This window comes from Ranitomeya imitator, chromosome 6, assembly GCF_032444005.1.
Source record: "Ranitomeya imitator isolate aRanImi1 chromosome 6, aRanImi1.pri, whole genome shotgun sequence".
Taxonomy (NCBI): Eukaryota; Metazoa; Chordata; class Amphibia; order Anura; family Dendrobatidae; genus Ranitomeya; species Ranitomeya imitator.
In genome coordinates this window covers 575,251,243-575,274,263 of record NC_091287.1, presented here as the reverse complement: position 1 = coordinate 575,274,263, position 23,021 = coordinate 575,251,243, and the positions used below count along the sequence as shown (strand labels likewise).

Below are 23,021 nucleotides of genomic sequence, written 5' to 3'. Positions count from 1 at the left end.
CACCAATGGTGAAACACATGCAGTGATCCCTGCCTCATCCAGTGAATACTCTGCCCATCCAGTGATCTTTCCCTCCTGCGAAGACCCCGCCTCTTCGTGATGACTCCGCCCCTACAACACTTTTTTGCCCGGTCCTCGCAGTTCTCTCGTGGAGGAGAGGGTCACAGGATGGAACATTTGTCCGGAAAGTGAACAAAGATTAAATAAGACAAAGTTCTGGATAAAATTAAAATTTATATTATATGAAATCACAAGAAATGAGAAAGAAGCACTTAAAGGGCCGGTAACCCTGTAGTTCGCGGCTCAGATCAGTGCTGGAGGGTAATAACAGCAGTGGCTGATATCAGTCACATCTACATGGGGACGTGCCATAACGTCAACATAACGGGGGCAGGGAGGTTCCTACACGTCACCGTACAGCAGACACGATATGGCTGGTAGCAGAGAGCAATAGCTTGAATGTATGAATGACTGTAGGGATTGTGTCAGGTTGTGTGCGCTGCTGCAGAACCAGACAACCCATGGAGTCATGACGTACGAAGGAAAGTCCCATGGGTCTACTCCTGTGCAATCTCTAAGATTGGGCCGAACGAGACCTTCAGCTCACATTCCCGACCAGCGAGTATGTGACCCCAGGAGCGGGGGCAACATCATGCGGTGTGGGAAGGGGCACGAGCTGTAGACCTCAGAAACAGGACATGGGCCGTCGACCTCAAGAAGCAGGGCATGGTCTGGCAACCCCAAGAGGATGGGCACGGGTCAATGACCCTCAGAAGCGGAGCGTGGTCCGGCGTCCCTCAGAGGATGGGTACATGTCAGTGGGGCACGGGCCAGCAAGTAAGTGATCCCAGGGCATCATTCGGTGCGGGGTATGGGCCGGCAACCTCCAGCAGAGGGTCACAGACCAGCTTGGGCGGTTCCTCAACACAGAAATTATCAATGCTGTACAGGATATAATGGGTGTGAATACTTGTGCAATGCTCCCGTCTCCATGTACATGTGGGCCGCACTCACTGCCGGAGACTGCCGGTGAATATATGAGGGGCAGGCGGTGACAGAACGCACAGTGTGCACGGAGACTAAAAACAGCTGGTGACCGGAAATATAACAATATTCTCTAGTTATGATTGTCAGAGCCGGATGTGAGCAGGCGGGGCCGGGGGGCCGCAATGTGACAGTCAGCCGCCGTCCATGGGATAAGGTGACGCTCGCTCCCTCCGATCAGCACCAGATAACGCCAGAGGCGCAGATGTGGCCGGACCCTCCAAACTGACCTCATTTTTCACGTTCTGCCTTTTCAGTCGGCAACAATTATAAACATTCCACAGGTTGTTACATATTAGGGACAAATCCATGAAGTTCTTGTGGCTCCTCAATATTCCCATCAGCGCGGCCCCCAAGTCTCCATGCACCGGACCCCAAGTCTCCAGACTTCTGCCCCTTATTCTCCTTCTCCACTTTCCAGCCCCAAATTCTCCACACATTGGAGCGTGGAGGATAAGGGGCCGGAGTCTGGAGAATAAGGGGCCGGAGTCTGGAGAATAAGGGGCCGGAGTCTGGAGAATAAGGGGCCGGAGTCTGGAGAATAAGGGGCCGGAGTCTGGAGAATAAGGGGCCGGAGTCTGGAGAATAAGGGGCCGGAGTCTGGAGAATAAGGGGCCGGAGCGTGGCGAATAAGGGGCTGGAGCGTGGCGAATAAGGGGCCGGAGCGTGGAGAATAAGGGGCAGGAGCGTGGAGAATAAGGGGCAGGAGCGTGGAGAATAAGGGGCAGGAGCGTGGAGAATAAGGGGCAGGAGCGTGGAGAATAAGGGTCCGGAGCGTGGAGAATAAGGGGCAGGAGTGTGGAGAATAAGGGGCAGGAGTGTGGAGAATAAGGGGCCGGAGCGTGGAGAATAAGGGGCCGGAGTCTGGAGAATAAGGGGCAGGAGCGTGGAGAATAAGGGGCCGGAGCGTGGAGAATAAGGGGCCGGAGTCTGGAGAATAAGGGGCCGGAGTGTGGAGAATAAGGGGCAGGAGTGTGGAGAATAAGGGGCAGGAGTCTGGAGAATAAGGGGCCGGAGTGTGGAGAATAAGGGACAGGAGCGTGGAGAATAAGGGGCCACGCTGAAGGGAATACTGGGGTGTCACAGAGACTTCATGGATTGATCACTAATATGTAACAAAATGCAGAATGTTTAGAATTGTCCGTCACTAACCATAGAAACAGTTGACTGAAGAGGGAAAATGTGTGCGGAAACTTTTGTCCAGGACTGTAATAATGCTGGTTGCTACGGTTACAGCACCTGCGTCCCCCGTGACAGGCTGAGGTTGTAGTGTATGGATATTAGTGTCATGACACGGGGACTTTGAAGGGTTATACAGGACAGGACAGAAGGGTCACTTCTCGGACAGCAGCACCTCAGGGGTTGGGCTATACCCCCTTAGGGGTGGGGTTATGGTGATCACAACTGAAGTTCACCCTCCTCTAATACAATATTAAATTATATAGAAAATTTTTAGATAAAAATATATCTCTTAAAATGCAGAAAACTGTCAGGAAGACCCAGCGGGCACAGAGTCTGGATCCCGGAAACCACCATACAAAAATAGGTTCTCTGGTCAAGGACCCGGGGCCCTTTATAACCCTATCAGAATGTTTGGTAGTCACATGACCCGGCAGCATGGTCTCTTCTCAGCCGGGGTGGTGTCCTCCGCGGGGGCGATGAGCTTCAGTAATGGGGGCTCCCCGCTGGCATTAGTGTAATAGACTGAGTCAGGGGACGTTATCTCTGAGGGGTCCAGCTCCTGTGCTGGGGGCCCCGGGCTGGGCAGCGGAGGGGCATGCTTGTGCACCTTGGCTGCTGCCCGCTGTCGCTTCAGTTCTGCCAGCGTGTGGTGGGAGCGCTCATGGCTCAGGTCCGGGCAGAGCTCGGCCTGGGTGGCCAGCTGGTAAGACATGCTGCGGTCCAGGCGCTTGGAGAAGGTGTGCTTAGGGGTGGATCGCACACTACCGTTCTGCTGTGACAAAGATGCCGGAGCTGCCCCAGCTGCGCCATTCTTCTGGTCATCTTCTCTCTCATTAACCTCAACTTTCTGAGGCTCGGCTTCCAGCTACCAAAAAGGAGAGAAAGCAGTAAGACGCGGCGGAGAAGCCACAAAGATGTCTGCAGGGTCAGCAGCCTCCCTATTATCGTCCAGTGAGGTCAGCAGTCATCTCATTATCAGAGGGTGGGGTCAGCAGTCATCTCATTATCAGAGGGTGGGGTCAGCAGTCATCTCATTATCAGAGGGTGGGGTCAGCAGTCATCTCATTATCAGAGGGTGGGGTCAGCAGTCATCTCATTATCAGAGGGTGGGGTCAGCAGTCATCTCATTATCAGAGGGCGGGGTCAGCAGTCATCTCATTATCAGAGGGCGGGTCAGAAGTCATCTCAGAGGGCGGGGTCAGCAGTTATCTCGTTATCAGAGGGCGGGGTCAGCAGTCATTTCATTATTAGAGTTAAGAGAATTTGATCAGGTCCCTGCATATTCGGCAAGCCATAGCGATTGCCGTATATGCTGCAGAGGGAACCTGGAAACATGGAGCGTGCTGACCGATCAGCTATCCGGGGCTACAGCTGCATGTGTTGCGGCTGTGTTACAGCCACAGCACATGCAAGGAGAGCCCAACACACAAGCTGTCACACATGCAACTGCGGCATCGGACAGCTGATCAGCCGGCACGCTCCATGTATCCGGGTTCCCTCTGCAGCTTATTCTGCAAGCGCTATAACTTACTGAATAAGCAGGGACCCGATCAAATTCGCTCAACTCCACTCATCATCATTACAGGGTGGGGCCCGCAGTCTCCCCATTATCATTACAGGGCAGGGCTCGCAGTCTCCCCATTATCATTACAGGGCAGGGCTCACAGTCCCCCCATTATCATTACAGGGCAGGGCCCGCAGTCTCACCATTATCATTACAGGGCAGGGCCCGCAGTCTCCCCATTATTATAGAGCAGGGCCCGCAGTCCCACCATTATCATTACAGGGCAGGGCCCGCAGTCTCCCCATTATCATTACAGAGCAGGGCCCGCAGTCTCCCCATTATCATTACAGGGCAGGGCCCGCAGTCTCCCCATTATCATTACAGGGCAGGGCTCGCAGTCTCCCCATTATCATTACAGGGCAGGGCTCACAGTCCCCCCAATATCATTACAGGGCAGGGCCCGCAGTCTCATCATTATCATTACAGGGCAGGGCCCGCAGTCTCCCCATTATCATTACAGAGCAGGGCTCGCAGTCTCCCCATTATCATTACAGAGCAGGGCCCGCAGTCTCCCCATTATCATTACAGAGCAGTTCCCGCAGTCTCCCCATTATCATTACAGAGCAGGGCCCGGAGTCCCCCCATTATCATTACAGAGCAGGGCCCGCAGTCTCCCCATTATCATTACAGAGCAGGGCCCGCAGTCCCCCCATTATCATTACAGAGCAGGGCCCGAAGTCTCCCCATTATCATTACAGAGCAGGGCCCGCAGTCTCCCCATTATCATTACAGGGCAGGGCTCGCAGTCTCCCCATTATCATTACAGGGCAGGGCCCACAGTCCCCCCATTATCATTACAGGGCAGGGCCCGCAGTCTCCCCATTATCATTACAGAGCAGGGCCCGCAGTCTCCCCATTATCATTACAGGGCAGGGCTCGCAGTCTCCCCATCATTACAGGGCAGGGCCCGCAGTCTCCCCATTATCATTACAGGGCAGGGCCCGCAGTCTCCCCATTATTACAGAGCAGGGCAGGGACCGCAGTCTCCCCATTATCATTACAAAGCAGGGCTCGCAGTCTCCCCATTATCATTACAGAGCAGGGCCCGCAGTCTCCCCATTATCATTACAGAGCAGGGCTCGCAGTCTCCCCATTATCATTACAGGGCAGGGCCCGCAGTCTCCCCATTATCATTACAGAGCAGGGCCCGCAGACTCCCCATTATCATTACAGGGCAGGCCCCGCAGTCTCCCCATTATCATTACAGGGCAGGGCCCACAGTCTCCCCATTATCATTACAGGGCAGGGCTCGCAGTCTCCCCATTATCATTACAGGGCAGGGCCCGCAGTCTCCCCATTATCATTACAGGGCAGGGCCCGCAGTCTCCCCATTATTACAGAGCAGGGCAGGGCCCGCAGTCTCCCCATTATCATTACAAAGCAGGGCTCGCAGTCTCCCCATTATCATTACAGAGCAGGGCCCGCAGTCTCCCCATTATCATTACAGGGCAGGGCTCGCAGTCTCCCCATTATCATTACAGGGCAGGGCCCGCAGTCTCCCCATTATCATTACAGAGCAGGGCCCGCAGACTCCCCATTATCATTATAGGGCAGGGCCCGCAGTCTCCCCATTATCATTACAGGGCAGGGCCCGCAGTCTCCCCATTATCATTACAGGGCAGGGCCCGCAGTCTCCGCATTATCATTACAGGCAGGGCCCGCAGTCTCCCCATTATCATTACAGAGCAGGGCTCGCAGTCTCCACATTATTACAGGGCAGGGCCCGCAGTCTCCCCGTTATCATTACAGGGCAGGGCTCGCAGTCTTCCCATTATCATTACAGGGCAGGGCCCGCAGTCTTTCCATTATCATTACAGGGCAGGGCCCGCAGTCTTTCCATTATCATTACAGGGCAGGGCCCGCAGTCTCCCCATTATTACAGAGCAGGGCAGGGCCCGCAGTCTCCCCATTATCATTACAGGGCAGGGCCCGCAGTCTCCCCATTATCATTACAGGGCAGGGCCCGCAGTCCCCCCATTATCATTACAGGGCAGGGCCCGCAGTCTCTTCATTATCATTACAGAGCAGGGCCCGCAGTCTCCCCATTATCATTACAGGGCAGGGCCCGCAGTCTCCCCATTATCATTACAGGGCAGGCCCCGCAGTCCCCCCATTATCATTACACGGCAGGGCTCGCAGTCTCTTCATTATCATTACAGAGCAGGGCCCGCAGTCTCCCCATTATCATTACAGGGCAGGGCCCGCAGTCTCCCCATTATCATTACAGAGCAGGGCTCGCAGTCTCCCCATTATCATTACAGGGCAGGGCCCGCAGTCTCCCCATTATCATTACAGAGCAGGGCTCGCAGTCTCCCCATTATCATTACAGGGCAGAGCCCGCAGTCTCCACATTATCATTACAGGGCAGGGCTCGCAGTCTCCCCATTATCATTACAGAGCAGGGCTCGCAGTCTCCCCATTATCATTACAGGGCACGGCTCGCAGTCTCCCCATTATCATTACAGGGCAGGGCTCGCAGTCTCCCCATTATCATTACAGGGCAGGGCCCGCAGTCTCACCATTATCATTACAGAGCAGGGCTCGCAGTCTCCCCATTATCATTACAGGGCAGGGCCCGCAGTCTCCCCATTATCATTACAGGGCAGGGCTCGGTCTCCCCATTATCATTACAGAGCAGGGCCCGCAGTCTCCCCATTATCATTACAGGGCAGGGCCCGCAGTCCCCCCATTATCATTACAGGGCAGGGCCCGCAGTCTCCACATTATCATTACAGGGCAGGGCTCGCTGTCTCCCCATTATCATTACAGGGCAGGGCCCGCAGTCTCCACATTATCATTACAGAGCAGGGCTCGCAGTCTCCCCATTATCATTACAGGGCAGCGCCCGCAGTCTCCTCATTATCATTACAGGGCAGGCCCCGCAGTCCCCCCATTATCATTACAGGGCAGGGCTCGCAGTCTCCACATTATCATTACAGGGCAGGGCCCGCAGTCTCCCCATTATCATTACAGAGCAGGGCTCGCAGTCTCCCCATTATCATTACAGGGCAGGGCCCGCAGTCTCCCCATTATCATTACAGAGCAGGGCTCGCAGTCTCCCCATTATCATTACAGGGCAGGGCTCGCAGTCTCCCCATTATCATTACAGAGCAGGGCCCGCAGACTCCCCATTATCATTACAGGGCAGGGCTCGCAGTCTCCCCATTATCATTACAGGGCAGGGCCCGCAGTCTCCCCATTATCATTACAGGGCAGGGCCCGCAGTCTCCCCATTATTACAGAGCAGGGCAGGGCCCGCAGTCTCCCCATTATCATTACAAAGCAGGGCTCGCAGTCTCCCCATTATCATTACAGAGCAGGGCTCGCAGTCTCCCCATTATCATTACAGGGCAGGGCCCGCAGTCTCCCCATTATCATTACAGAGCAGGGCCCGCAGACTCCCCATTATCATTACAGGGCAGGCCCCGCAGTCTCCCCATTATCATTACAGGGCAGGGCCCACAGTCTCCCCATTATCATTACAGGGCAGGGCCCACAGTCTCCCCATTATCATTACAGGGCAGGGCTCGCAGTCTCCCCATTATCATTACAGGGCAGGGCTCGCAGTCTCCCCATTATCATTACAGGGCAGGGCCCGCAGTCTCCCCATTATCATTACAGGGCAGGGCCCGCAGTCTCCCCATTATCATTACAGGGCAGGGCTCGCAGTCTCCCCATTATCATTACAGGGCAGGGCCCGCAGTCTCCCCATTATCATTACAGAGCAGGGCCCGCAGACTCCCCATTATCATTATAGGGCAGGGCCCGCAGTCTCCCCATTATCATTACAGGGCAGGGCCCGCAGTCTCCCCATTATCATTACAGGGCAGGGCTCGCAGTCTCCCCATTATCATTACAGGGCAGGGCCCGCAGTCTCCCCATTATCATTACAGGGCAGGGCTCGCAGTCTCCCCATTATCATTACAGGGCAGGGCCCGCAGTCTCCCCATTATCATTACAGGGCAGGGCTCGCAGTCTCCCCATTATCATTACAGGGCAGGGCCCGCAGTCTCCCCATTATCATTACAGGGCAGGGCTCGCAGTCTCCCCATTATCATTACAGGGCAGGGCCCGCAGTCTCCCCATTATCATTACAGAGCAGGGCCCGCAGACTCCCCATTATCATTATAGGGCAGGGCCCGCAGTCTCCCCATTATCATTACAGGGCAGGGCCCGCAGTCTCCCCATTATCATTACAGGCAGGGCCCGCAGTCTCCCCATTATCATTACAGAGCAGGGCTCGCAGTCTCCCCATTATTACAGAGCAGGGCTCGCAGTCTCCCCGTTATCATTACAGGGCAGCGCCCGCAGTCTTTCCATTATCATTACAGGGCAGGGCCCGCAGTCTCCCCATTATTACAGAGCAGGGCAGGGCCCGCAGTCTCCCCATTATCATTACAGGGCAGGGCCCGCAGTCTCCCCATTATCATTACAGGGCAGGGCCCCAAGTCCCCCCATTATCATTACAGGGCAGGGCCCGCAGTCTCTTCATTATCATTACAGAGCAGGGCCCGCAGTCTCCCCATTATCATTACAGGGCAGGGCCCGCAGTCTCCCCATTATCATTACAGGGCAGGCCCCGCAGTCCCCCCATTATCATTACACGGCAGGGCTCGCAGTCTCTTCATTATCATTACAGAGCAGGGCCCGCAGTCTCCCCATTATCATTACAGGGCAGGGCTCGCAGTCTCCCCATTATCATTACAGGGCAGGGCCCGCAGTCTCCACATTATCATTACAGGGCAGGGCCCGCAGTCTCCCCATTATCATTACAGGGCAGGCCCCGCAGTCCCCCCATTATCATTACACGGCAGGGCTCGCAGTCTCTTCATTATCATTACAGAGCAGGGCCCGCAGTCTCCGCATTATCATTACAGGCAGGGCCCGCAGTCTCCCCATTATCATTACAGGGCAGGGCTCGCAGTCTCCCCATTATCATTACAGGGCAGGGCTCGCAGTCTCCCCATTATCATTACAGGGCAGGGCTCGCAGTCTCCCCATTATCATTACAGGGCAGGCCCCGCAGTCTCCCCATTATCATTACAGGGCAGGGCCCGCAGTCTCCCCATTATCATTGCAGGGCAGGGCTCGCAGTCTCTCCATTATCATTACAGGGCAGGGCCCGCAGTCTCCCCATTATCATTACAGAGCAGGGCCCGCAGTCTCCCCATTATCATTACAGGGCAGGGCCCGCAGTCTCCCCATTATCATTACAGAGCAGGGCCCGCAGTCTCCCCATTATCATTACAGAGCAGGGCCCGCAGTCTCCCCATTATCATTACTGAGCAGGGCTCGCAGTCTCCCCATTATCATTGCAGGGCAGGGCTCGCAGTCTCTCCATTATCATTACAGGGCAGGGCCCGCAGTCTCCCCATTATCATTACAGAGCAGGGCCCGCAGTCTCCCCATTATCATTACAGGGCAGGCCCCGCAGTCTCCCCATTATCATTACAGGGCAGGGCCCGCAGTCTCCCCATTACCATTGCAGGGCAGGGCCCGCAGTCTCCCCATTATCATTACAGGGCAGGGCCCGCAGTCTCCCCATTATCATTACAGGGCAGGGCTCGCAGTCTCCCCATTATCATTACAGGGCAGGGCTCGCAGTCTCCCCATTATCAATACAGAGCAGGGTCCGCAGTCTCCCCATTATCATTACAGAGCAGGGCCCGCAGTCTCCCCATTATCATTACAGGGCAGGGCCCGCAGTCTCCCCATTATCATTACAGAGCAGGGCCCGCAGTCTCCCCATTATCATTACAGGGCAGGGCTCGCAGTCTCCCCATTATCATTACAGGGCAGGGCCCGCAGTCTCCCCATTATCATTACAGGGCAGGGCCCGCAGTCTCCCCATTATCATTACAGGGCAGGGCTCGCAGTCTCCCCATTATCATTACAGAGCAGGGCTCGCAGTCTCCCCATTATCATTACAGGGCAGGGCCCGCAGTCTCCCCATTATCATTACAGGGCAGGGCTCGTAGTCTCCCCATTATCATTACAGGGCAGGGCTCGCAGTCTCCCCATTATCATTACAGGGCAGGGCTCGCAGTCTCCCCATTATCATTACAGGGCAGGGCCCGCATTCTCCCCATTATCATTACAGGGCAGGGCCCGCATTCTCCCCATTATCATTACAGGGCAGGCCCCGCAGTCTCCCCATTATCATTACAGGGCAGGGCCCGCAGTCTCCCCATTATCATTGCAGGGCAGGGCCCGCAGTCTCCCCATTATCATTACAGGGCAGGGCTCGCAGTCTCTCCATTATCATTACAGGGCAGGGCCCGCAGTCTCCCCATTATCAATACAGAGCAGGGTCCGCAGTCTCCCCATTATCATTACAGGGCAGGGCCCGCAGTCTCCCCATTATCATTACAGGGCAGGGCTCGCAGTCTCTCCATTATCATTACAGGGCAGGGCTCGCAGTCTCCCCATTATCATTACAGAGCAGGGCCCGCAGTCTCCCCATTATCAATACAGAGCAGGGTCCGCAGTCTCCCCATTATCATTACAGGGCAGGGCCCGCAGTCTCCCCATTATCATTACAGGGCAGGGCTCGCAGTCTCTCCATTATCATTACAGGGCAGGGCCCGCAGTCTCCCCATTATCATTACAGGGCAGGGCCCGCAGTCTCCCCATTATCATTACAGGGCAGGGCTCGCAGTCTCCCCATTATCATTACAGGGCAGGGCCCGCAGTCTCCCCATTATTACAGGGCAGGGCTCGCATTCTCCCCATTATCATTACAGGGCAGGGCTCGCAGTCTCCCCATTATCATTACAGGGCAGGGCCCGCAGTCTCTTATCATTACAGGGCAGGGCCCGCAGTCTCACCATTATCATTACAGAGCAGGGCTCGCAGTCTCCCCATTATCATTACAGGGCAGGGCCCGCAGTCTCCCCATTATCATTACAGGGCAGGGCTCGCAGTCTCCCCATTATCATTACAGGGCAGGGCCCGCAGTCTCCCCATTATCATTACAGGGCAGGGCTCGCAGTCTCCCCATTATCATTACAGTGCAGGGCTCGCAGTCTCCCCATCATTACAGGGCAGGGCTCGCAGTCTCCCCATTATCATTACAGGGCAGGGCCCGCAGTCCCCCCATTATCATTACAGGGCAGGTCCCGCAGTCTCCCCATTATCATTACAGGGCAGGTCCCGCAGTCCCCCCATTATCATTACAGGGCAGGTCCCGCAGTCTCCCCATTATCACTATAGGGCAGGGCCCGCAGTCCCCCCATTATCATTACAGGGCAGGGCCCGCAGTCTCACCATTATCATTATAGGGCAGGGCCCGCAGTCTCCCCATTATCATTACTGAGCAGGGCTCGCAGTCTCCCCATTATCACTATAGGGCAGGGCTCGCAGTCTCACCATTATCATTATAGGGCAGGGCCCGCAGTCTCCCCATTATCATTACAGGGCAGGGCTCGCAGTCTCCCCATTATCATTACAGGGCAGGGCTCGCAGTCTCCCCATTATCATTACAGGGCAGGGCTCGCAGTCTCCCCATTATCATTACAGGGCAGGGCCCGCAGTCTCCCCATTATCATTGCAGGGCCCGCAGTCTCCCCATTATCATTACAGGGCAGGGCCCGCAGTCCCCCCATTATCATTACAGGGCAGGGCCCGCAGTCTCCCCATTATCATTACAGAGCAGGGCCCGCAGTCTCCCCATTATCATTACAGGGCAGGGCCCGCAGTCTCCCCATTATCATTACAGGGCAGGGCCCGCAATCTCTTATCATTACAGGGCAGGGCTCGCAGTCTCCCCATTATCATTACAGGGCAGGGCCCGCAGTCTCTCCATTATCATTACAGGGCAGGGCCCGCAGTCTCCCCATTATTACAGGGCAGGGCTCGCAGTCTCCCCATTATCATTACTGAGCAGGGCTCGCAGTCTCCCCATTATCATTACAGGGCAGGGCCCGCAGTCTCCCCATTATTACAGGGCAGGGCCCGCAGTCTCTCCATTATCATTACAGTGCAGGGCTCGCAGTCTCCCCATTATCATTACAGGGAAGGGCTCGCAGTCTCTCCATTATCATTACAGGGCAGGGCTCGCAGTCTCCCCATTATCATTACAGGGCAGGGCCCGCAGTCTCCCCATTATTACAGGGCAGGGCTCGCAGTCTCCCCATTATCATTACTGAGCAGGGCTCGCAGTCTCCCCATTATCATTACAGGGCAGGGCTCGCAGTCTCCCCATTATCATTACAGGGCAGCGCCCGCAGTCTCCGCATTATCATTACAGAGCAGGGCCCGCAGTCTCCCCATTATCATTACAGGGCAGGGCCCGCAGTCTCCCCATTATCATTACAGGGCAGGGCCCGCAGTCTCCCCATTATCATTACAGGGCAGGGCCCGCAGTCTCCGCATTATCATTACAGGGCAGGGCTCGCAGTCTCCCCATTATCATTACAGGGCAGGGCCCGCAGTCTCCCCATTATCATTACAGGGCAGGGCCCGCAGTCTCCGCATTATCATTACAGGGCAGGGCTCGCAGTCTCCCCATTATCATTACAGGGCAGGGCCCGCAGTCTCCCCATTATCATTACAGGGCAGGGCCCGCAGTCTCCCCATTATCATTACAGGGCAGGCCCCGCAGTCCCCCCATTATCATTACAGGGCAGGGCTCGCAGTCTCCCCATTATCATTACAGAGCAGGGCCCGCAGTCTCCCCATTATCATTACAGGGCAGGGCCCGCAGTCTCCCCATTATCATTACAGGGCAGGGCCCGCAGTCTCCCCATTATCATTACAGGGCAGGGCCCGCAGTCTCCGCATTATCATTACAGGGCAGGGCTCGCAGTCTCCCCATTATCATTACAGGGCAGGGCTCGCAGTCTCCCCATTATCATTACAGGGCAGGGCTCGCAGTCTCCCCATTATCATTACTGAGCAGGGCCCGCAGTCTCACCATTATCATTACAGAACAGGGCTCGCAGTCTCCCCATTATCATTACAGGGCAGGGCCCGCAGTCTCCCCATTATCATTACAGGGCAGGGCTCGCAGTCTCCCCATCATTACAGGGCAGGGCCCGCAGTCTCCCCATTATCATTACAGGGCAGGGCCCGCAGTCTCCCCATTATCATTACAGGGCAGGGCTCGCAGTCTCCCCATCATTACAGGGCAGGGCCCGCAGTCTCCCCATTATCATTACAGGGCAGGGCCCGCAGTCTCGCCATTATCATTACAGGGCAGGGCCCGCAGTCTCCCCATTATCATTACAGGGAAGGGCTCGCAGTCTCCCCATTATCACTATAGGGCAGGGCTCGCAGTCTCCCCATTATCATTATAGGGCAGGGCCCGCAGTCTCCCCATTATCATTACAGGGCAGGGCTCGCAGTCTCCCCATTATCATTACAGGGCAGGGCCCGCAGTCTCCCCATTATTACAGAGCAGGGCCCGCAGTCTCCCCATTATCATTACAGGGCAGGGCCCGCAGTCTCCCCATTATCATTACAGGGCAGGGCCCGCAGTCTCCCCATTATCATTACAGGGCAGGTCCCGCAGTCTCTCCATTATCATTACAGAGCAGGGCCCGCAGTCTCCCCATTATCATTACAGGGCAGGGCCCGCAGTCTCCCCATTATCATTACAGAGCAGGGCCCGCAGTCTCCCCATTATCATTACAGGGCAGGTCCCGCAGTCTCTCCATTATCATTACAGAGCAGGGCCCGCAGTCTCCCCATTATCATTACAGGGCAGGGCCCGCAGTCTCCCCATTATCATTACAGGGCAGGGCCCGCAGTCCCCCCATTATCATTACAGGGCAGGTCCCGCAGTCTCTCCATTATCATTACAGAGCAGGGCTCGCAGTCTCCCCATTATCACTATAGGGCAGGGCTCGCAGTCTCCCCATTATCATTACAGGGCAGGGCCCGCAGTCTCTTATCATTACAGGGCAGGGCCCGCAGTCTCCCCATTATCATTACAGGGCAGGGCTCGCAGTCTCCCCATTATTACAGAGCAGGGCCCGCAGTCCCCCCATTATCATTACAGGGCAGGGCTCGCAGTCTCCCCATCATTACAGGGCAGGGCCCGCAGTCTCCCCATTATCATTACAGAGCAAGGCCCGCAGTCTCCCCATTATCATTACAGGGCAGGGCCCGCAGTCCCCCCATTATCATTACAGGGCAGGGCCCGCAGTCTCCCCATTATTACAGAGCAGGGCCCGCAGTCCCCCCATTATCATTACAGGGCAGGGCCCGCAGTCTCCCCATTATCATTACAGGGCAGGGCCCGCAGTCTCCCCATTATCATTACAGGGCAGGGCTCGCAGTCTCCCCATCATTACAGGGCAGGGCCCGCAGTCTCCCCATTATCATTACAGGGCAGGGCCCGCAGTCTCTTATCATTACAGGGCAGGGCCCGCAGTCCCCCCATTATCATTACAGGGCAGGGCCCGCAGTCTCCCCATTATCATTACAGAGCAGGGCCCGCAGTCCCCCCATTATCATTACAGGGCAGGGCTCGCAGTCTCCCCATTATCATTACAGGGCAGGGCCCGCAGTCTCCCCATTATCATTACAGGGCAGGGCCCGCAGTCTCCCCATTATCATTACAGGGCAGGGCTCGCAGTCTCCCCATTATCATTACAGGGCAGGACCCGCAGTCTCCCCATTATCATTACAGGGCAGGGCCCGCAGTCTCCCCATTATCATTACAGGGCAGGGCTCGCAGTCTCCCCATTATCATTACAGGGCAGGGCCCGCAGTCTCCCCATTATCATTACAGGGCAGGGCCCACAGTCTCCCCATTATCATTACAGGGCAGGGCCCACAGTCTCCCCATTATCATTACAGGGCAGGGCTCGTAGTCTCCCCATTATTACAGGGCAGGGCCCGCAGTCTCACCATTATCATTACAGGGCAGCGCCTGCAGTCTCCCCATTATCATAACAGGGCAGGGCTCGCTGTCTCCCCATTATCATTACAGGGCAGGGCCCACAGTCTCACCATTATCATTACAGAGCAGGGCCCGCAGTCTCCCCATTATCATTACAGGGCAGGGGCCGCAGTCCCCCCATTATCATTACAGGGCAGGGCTCGCAGTCTCCCCATTATCATTACAGGGCAGGGCCCGCAGTCTCCCCATTATCATTACAGGGCAGCGCCCGCAGTCTCCCCATTATCATTACAGGGCAGGGCCCGCAGTCTCCCCATTATCATTACAGGGCAGGGCCCGCAGTCTCCCCATTATCATTACAGGGCAGCGCCCGCAGTCCCCCCATTATCATTACAGGGCAGCGCCCGCAGTCCCCCCATTATCATTACAGGGCAGGGCTCGCAGTCTCCCCATTATCATTACAGGGCAGGGCCCACAGTCTCACCATTATCATTACAGAGCAGGGCCCGCAGTCTCCCCATTATCATTACAGGGCAGGGGCCGCAGTCCCCCCATTATCATTACAGGGCAGGGCTCGCAGTCTCCCCATTATCATTACAGGGCAGGGCCCGCAGTCTCCCCATTATCATTACAGGGCAGCGCCCGCAGTCTCCCCATTATCATTACAGGGCAGGGCCCGCAGTCTCCCCATTATCATTACAGGGCAGGGCCCGCAGTCTCCCCATTATCATTACAGGGCAGCGCCCGCAGTCCCCCCATTATCATTACAGGGCAGCGCCCGCAGTCCCCCCATTATCATTACAGGGCAGCGCCCGCAGTCTCCCCATTATCATTACAGGGCAGGGCCCGCAGTCTCCCCATTATCATTACAGAGCAGGGCCCGCAGTCCCCCCATTATCATTACAGGGCAGCGCCCGCAGTCCCCCCATTATCATTACAGGGCAGCGCCCGCAGTCATCATTACTCCTCACCTCCTGCTGCTGGATTTCGGCCGCTGCTGGCTTCTCCTCCTCGTCGTCCTGGGCTTCCACCTCGCTCTCCCGGGATCCTCGCTGCTGCCACACCATGGCCTCCTTCTGGTGCTCTCGGCGGTACAGGTTTGTGCGCTCAGTGACACTCACGCGGCGGACTACCTTCCTGCAGACACAAGGCGGTATGGTCAGGGTCGGCTGACAGCTCTGGCGGCCATACTGACGGAGCAGCAGTGACCTCACCCCCGGCTGCCCGCGCTGGACGTTCTCCTCTGGAGGGCGCTCTTGTGCTTGTCCTGGGACTTCCTGATGGCGTCGTGCTTGTGCTTCAGCTCCAGGATCTTGGCGCGCACGTCCTCATCACTGCACACGTCTGCGGAGAGTCAGAAAGGCGGAATTATGGAGAGGCCGCCACCGGAGCGCACGGAGACGATGGGCCCCATCCCGCACATTAACCCTTCATTATGCTGCACAATTACTTGTTATTCTACTTGAATATTATAACTTTATTTCTCCCTTTGGAAACATTTGTTTTATTCACTCTCATTTTTATTTCTAAACGGACGCAGGCGAACGAGAGACAAATTATTACCGGAGGCTCCGACACCAATAAAAATGAGCGCAATAAAAGGCAAAGTTACAACCAGACCCCTTGTGTATGGAGCAGCGGGGCTGGCTGTCAGCGGGGTCCGTCCTGCCGGGGGAGGTTCAGCCTCTCCATCGTCAGTCACAGAAACACAAATACAGAGGCATGAAAAAGTCTGAGGGTCTGAGGGCCCCTGGCCAAAATTATTGTTACTCTGAGCAATCACGCAAGATGAAGATAAAATGATCTAAAAAGGCCTAAAATTACAGATGACAAATTTCCTTTGTATTTTAGTTAATCATCGTTAAGAAAGGCCCGGTGATGCAAATTTCAATCTTTAGAAAACCCAGCCTCCTCTAACCTTGTGCCAAAAACCAGCAGCCATGGGCTCTTCTAAGCAGCGGGGAGCACTCAGAATAAACATGGTGGAGGCCACAAAGCAGGAGAGAGATAGCAAAGCGTTTTCAAGTTTCCCTTTACTCAGTTCGAAATGTCATTAAGAAATGTTCGTTACCAGCAACAGTGAAGGTCAAGATAAGGTCAGGAAGACCAAGCAAAATTTCAGTGAGAGCTGCTAGTAGGATTGCAAGAGAGGTAAATCAGATTCTGCAGTTGTGAGAAACCTACATAAATATGGACTGGGCTGTCCCTCAGTGGTGAGATATTATAGAGCAGCCATATTATACATCCCAATAACAGAGGGAGGACTGGGCTGCCCCTCAGTGGTGAGATATTATAGAGCAGCCATATTATACATCCCAATAACAGAGGGAGGACTGGGCTGCCCCTCAGTGGTGAGATACTATAGAGCAGCCATATTATACATCCCAATAACAGAGGGAGGACTGGGCTGCCCCTCAGTGGTGAGATACTATAGAGCAGCCATATTATACATCCCAATAACAGAGGGAGGACTGGGCTGCCCCTCAGTGGTGAGATATTATAGAGCAGCCATATTATACATCCCAATAACAGAGGGAGGACTGGGCTGCCCCTCAGTGGTGAGATATTATAGGGCAGCCATATTATACAACCCAATAACAGAGGGAGGACTGGGCTGCCCCTCAGTGGTGAGATATTATAGAGCAGACATATTATACACCCCAATAACAGAGGGAGGACTGGGCTGCCCCTCAGTGGTGAGATACTATAGAGCAGACATATTATACATCCCAATAACAGAAGGAGGACTGGGCTGCCCCTCAGTGGTGAGATACTATAGAGCAGACATATTATACACCCCAATAACAGAGGGAGGACTGGGCTGCCCCTCAGTGGTGAGATACTATAGAGCAGACATATTATACACCCCAATAACAGAGGGAGGACTGGGCTGCCCCTCAGTGGTGAGATACTATAGAGCAGACATATTATACATCCCAATAACAGAGGGAGGACTGGGCTGCCCCTCAGTGGTGAGATACTATAGAGCAGACATATTATACACCCCAATAACAGAGGGAGGACTGGGCTGCCCCTCAGTGGTGAGATACTATAGAGCAGACATATTATACATCCCAATAACAGAGGAAGGACTGGGCTGCCCCTCAGTAGTCAGATATTATAGAGCAGTCATATTATACATCCCAATAACAGAGGGGGGACTGGGCTGCTCCTCAGTGGTGAGATACTATAGAGCAGACATATTATACATCCCAATAACAGAAGGAGGACTGGGCTGCTCCTCAGTGGTGAGATACTATAGAGCAGACATATTATACATCCCAATAACAGAGGGAGGACTGGGCTGCCCCTCAGTGGTGAGATATTATAGAGCAGACATATTATACACCCCAATAACAGAGGGAGGACTGGGCTGCCCCTCAGTGGTGAGATACTATAGAGCAGACATATTATACACCCCAATAACAGAGGGAGGACTGGGCTGCCCCTCAGTGGTGAGATACTATAGAGCAGACATATTATACATCCCAATAACAGAAGGAGGACTGGGCTGCCCCTCAGTGGTGAGATATTATAGAGCAGACATATTATACATCCCAATAACAGGAGCAGGACTGGGCTGCCCCTCAGTGGTGAGATATTATAGAGCAGACATATTATACATCCCAATAACAGAAGGAGGACAGGGCTGCCCCTCAGTGGTGAGATATTATAGAGCAGACATATTATACATCCCAATAACAGAGGAAGGACAGAGCTGCCCCTCAGTGGTGAGATACTATAGAGCAGACATATTATACACCCCAATAACAGAGGGAGGACTGGGCTGCCCCTCAGTGGTGAGATACTATAGAGCAGACATATTATACATCCCAATAACAGAAGGAGGACTGGGCTGCTCCTCAGTGGTGAGATATTATAGAGCAGCCATATTATACATCTCATTAACAGAGGGAGGACTGGGCTGCCCCTCAGTGGTGAGATATTATAGAGCAGACATATTATACACCCCAATAACAGAGGGAGGACTGGGCTGCCCCTCAGTGGTGAGATACTATAGAGCAGACATATTATACACCCCAATAACAGAGGGAGGACTGGGCTGCCCCTCAGTGGTGAGATACTATAGAGCAGACATATTATACACCCCAATAACAGAGGGAGGACTGGGCTGCCCCTCAGTGGTGAGATATTATAGAGCAGCCATATTATACACCCCAATAACAGAGGGAGGACTGGGCTGTCACTCAGTGGTGAGATACTATAGAGCAGCCATATTATACATCCCAATAACAGAGGAAGGACAGAGCTGCCCCTCAGTGGTGAGATACTATAGAGCAGCCATATTATACATCCCAATAACAGAGGGAGGACTGGGCTGCTCCTCAGTGGTGAGATATTATAGAGCAGCCATATTATACATCCCAATAACAGAGGAAGGACAGAGCTGCCCCTCAGTGGTGAGATACTATAGAGCAGCCATATTATACATCCCAATAACAGAGGGAGGACTGGGCTGCTCCTCAGTGGTGAGATACTATAGAGCAGACATATTATACATCCCAATAACAGGAGGAGGACTGGGCTGCCCCTCAGTGGTGAGATACTATAGAGCAGCCATATTATACACCCCAATAACAGAAGGAGGACTGGGCTGCCCCTCAGTGGTGAGATACTATAGAGCAGCCATATTATACATCCCAATAACAGAGGGAGGACTGGGCTGCTCCTCAGTGGTGAGATACTATAGAGCAGACATATTATACATCCCAATAACAGAGGGAGGACTGGGCTGCCCCTCAGTGGTGAGATACTATAGAGCAGCCATATTATACATCCCAATAACAGAGGGAGGACTGGGCTGCCCCTCAGTGGTGAGATATTATAGAGCAGCCATATTATACACCCCAATAACAGAGGGAGGACTGGGCTGCCCCTCAGTGGTGAGATACTATAGAGCAGACATATTATACATCCCAATAACAGAGGGAGGACTGGGCTGCCCCTCAGTGGTGAGATACTATAGAGCAGACATATTATACACCCCAATAACAGAGGGAGGACTGGGCTGCTCCTCAGTGGTGAGATACTATAGAGCAGTCATATTATACATCCCAATAACAGAGGGAGGACAGGGCTGCCCCTCAGTGGTGAGATACTATAGAGCAGCCATATTATACACCCCAATAACAGAGGGAGGACTGGGCTGCTCCTCAGTGGTGAGATATTATAGAGCAGCCATATTATACACCCCAATAACAGAGGGAGGACTGGGCTGCCCCTCAGTGGTGAGATACTATAGAGCAGTCATATTATACATCCCAATAACAGAGGGAGGACAGGGCTGCCCCTCAGTGGTGAGATACTATAGAGCAGACATATTATACATCCCAATAACAGAGGGAGGACTGGGCTGTCCCTCAGTGGTGAGATACTATAGAGCAGCCATATTATACATCCCAATAACAGAGAGAGGACTGGGCTGCTCCTCAGTGGTGAGATACTATAGAGCAGACATATTATACATCCCAATAACAGAGGGAGGACTGGGCTGCCCCTCAGTGGTGAGATATTATAGAGCAGACATATTATACATCCCAATAACAGAGGGAGGACTGGGCTGCTCCTCAGTGGTGAGATATTATAGAGCAGCCATATTATACATCCCAATAACAGAGGGAGGACTGGGCTGCCCCTCAGTGGTGAGATATTATAGGGCAGCCATATTATACACCCCAATAACAGAAGGAGGACTGGGCTGCCCCTCAGTGGTGAGATATTATAGAGCAGCCATATTATACATCCCAATAACAGAGGGAGGACTGGGCTGCCCCTCAGTGGTGAGATACTATAGAGCAGTCATATTATACATCCCAATAACAGAGGGAGGACTGGGCTGCCCCTCAGTGGTGAGATATTATAGGGCAGCCATATTATACACCCCAATAACAGAAGGAGGACTGGGCTGCCCCTCAGTGGTGAGATACTATAGAGCAGCCATATTATACATCCCAATAACAGAGAGAGGACTGGGCTGCTCCTCAGTGGTGAGATACTATAGAGCAGACATATTATACATCCCAATAACAGAGGGAGGACTGGGCTGCTCCTCAGTGGTGAGATACTATAGAGCAGACATATTATACATCCCAATAACAGAGGGAGGACTGGGCTGCTCCTCAGTGGTGAGATATTATAGAGCAGCCATATTATACATCCCAATAACAGAGGGAGGACTGGGCTGCCCCTCAGTGGTGAGATATTATAGGGCAGCCATATTATACACCCCAATAACAGAAGGAGGACTGGGCTGCCCCTCAGTGGTGAGATATTATAGAGCAGCCATATTATACATCCCAATAACAGAGGGAGGACTGGGCTGCCCCTCAGTGGTGAGATACTATAGAGCAGTCATATTATACATCCCAATAACAGAGGGAGGACTGGGCTGCCCCTCAGTGGTGAGATATTATAGGGCAGCCATATTATACACCCCAATAACAGAAGGAGGACTGGGCTGCCCCTCAGTGGTGAGATATTATAGAGCAGCCATATTATACATCCCAATAACAGAGGGAGGACTGGGCTGCCCCTCAGTGGTGAGATACTATAGAGCAGACATATTATACATCCCAATAACAGAAGGAGGACTGGGCTGCCCCTCAGTGGTGAGATATTATAGAGCAGCCATATTATACATCCCAATAACAGAAGGAGGACTGGGCTGCCCCTCAGTGGTGAGATACTATAGAGCAGACATATTATACATCCTAATAACAGAGGGAGGACTGGGCTGCTCCTCAGTGGTGAGATATTATAGAGCAGCCATATTATACACCCCAATAACAGAAGGAGGACTGGGCTGCTCCTCAGTGGTGAGATACTATAGAGCAGCCATATTATACATCCCAATAACAGAAGGAGGACTGGGCTGCCCCTCAGTGGGGAGATATTATAGAGCAGCCATATTATACATCCCAATAACAGAGGGAGGACTGGGCTGCCCCTCAGTGGTGAGATACTATAGAGCAGCCATATTATACATCCCAATAACAGAGGGAGGACTGGGCTGCCCCTCAGTGGTGAGATACTATAGAGCAGCCATATTATACATCCCAATAACAGAGGGAGGACTGGGCTGCCCCTCAGTGGTGAGATATTATAGAGCAGCCATATTATACATCCCAATAACAGAGGGAGGACTGGGCTGCCCCTCAGTGGTGAGATATTATAGAGCAGCCATATTATACATCCCAATAACAGAGGGAGGACTGGGCTGCCCCTCAGTGGGGAGATATTATAGAGCAGCCATATTATACATCCCAATAACAGAGGGAGGACTGGGCTGCCCCTCAGTGGTGAGATATTATAGAGCAGCCATATTATACATCCCAATAACAGAGGGAGGACTGGGCTGCCCCTCAGTGGTGAGATACTATAGAGCAGACATATTATACATCCCAATAACAGAAGGAGGACTGGGCTGCCCCTCAGTGGTGAGATACTATAGAGCAGACATATTATACATCCCAATAACAGAGGGAGGACTGGGCTGCCCCTCAGTGGTGAGATATTATAGAGCAGCCATATTATACATCCCAATAACAGAGGGAGGTCTGGGCTGCCCCTCAGTGGTGAGATATTATAGAGCAGCCATATTATACATCCCAATAACAGAAGGAGGACTGGGCTGCTCCTCAGTGGTGAGATACTATAGAGCAGCCATATTATACATCCCAATAACAGAGGGAGGATTGGGTTGCCCCTCAGTGGTGAGATATTATAGAGCAGCCATATTATACATCCCAATAACAGAGGGAGGATTGGGTTGCCCCTCAGTGGTGAGATACTATAGAGCAGACATATTATACATCCCAATAACAGAGGGAGGACTGGGCTGCTCCTCAGTGGTGAGATACTATAGAGCAGACATATTATACATCCCAATAACAGAGGGAGGATTGGGTTGCCCCTCAGTGGTGAGATATTATAGAGCAGCCATATTATACATCCCAATAACAGAGGGAGGACTGGGCTGCTCCTCAGTGGTGAGATACTATAGAGCAGCCATATTATACATCCCAATAACAGAGGGAGGATTGGGTTGCCCCTCAGTGGTGAGATATTATAGAGCAGCCATATTATACATCCCAATAACAGAGGGAGGACTGGGCTGTCACTCAGTGGTGAGATATTATAGAGCAGACATATTATACATCCCAATAACAGAAGGAGGACAGAGCTGCCCCTCAGTGGTGAGATACTATAGAGCAGACATATTATACATCCCAATAACAGAAGGAGGACAGAGCTGCCCCTCAGTGGTGAGATACTATAGAGCAGACATATTATACATCCCAATAACAGAGGGAGGACTGGGCTGCTCCTCAGTGGTGAGATACTATAGAGCAGCCATATTATACA

The 23,021-nt window shown here is 53.5% G+C and overlaps 1 protein-coding gene across 1 annotated transcript in view; it reads right to left on the bottom strand.

Annotated features, from left to right (window-relative positions):
* Positions 1-214: 214 nt before the first annotated feature.
* The window catches only part of PPP1R16A (protein phosphatase 1 regulatory subunit 16A), an 81,933-nt gene continuing 59,126 nt past the window's right edge, over positions 215-23,021 (bottom strand). The window contains exons 8-10 of the mRNA XM_069732177.1: positions 15,851-15,980; positions 15,608-15,773; positions 215-3,091 (exon numbers count right to left, since the gene is read on the bottom strand). Of these exons, the coding sequence (XP_069588278.1) occupies positions 2,645-3,091; positions 15,608-15,773; positions 15,851-15,980 (743 nt within the window). The 3' untranslated portion in view covers positions 215-2,644. The remainder of the gene's footprint in view (positions 3,092-15,607; positions 15,774-15,850; positions 15,981-23,021) is intronic.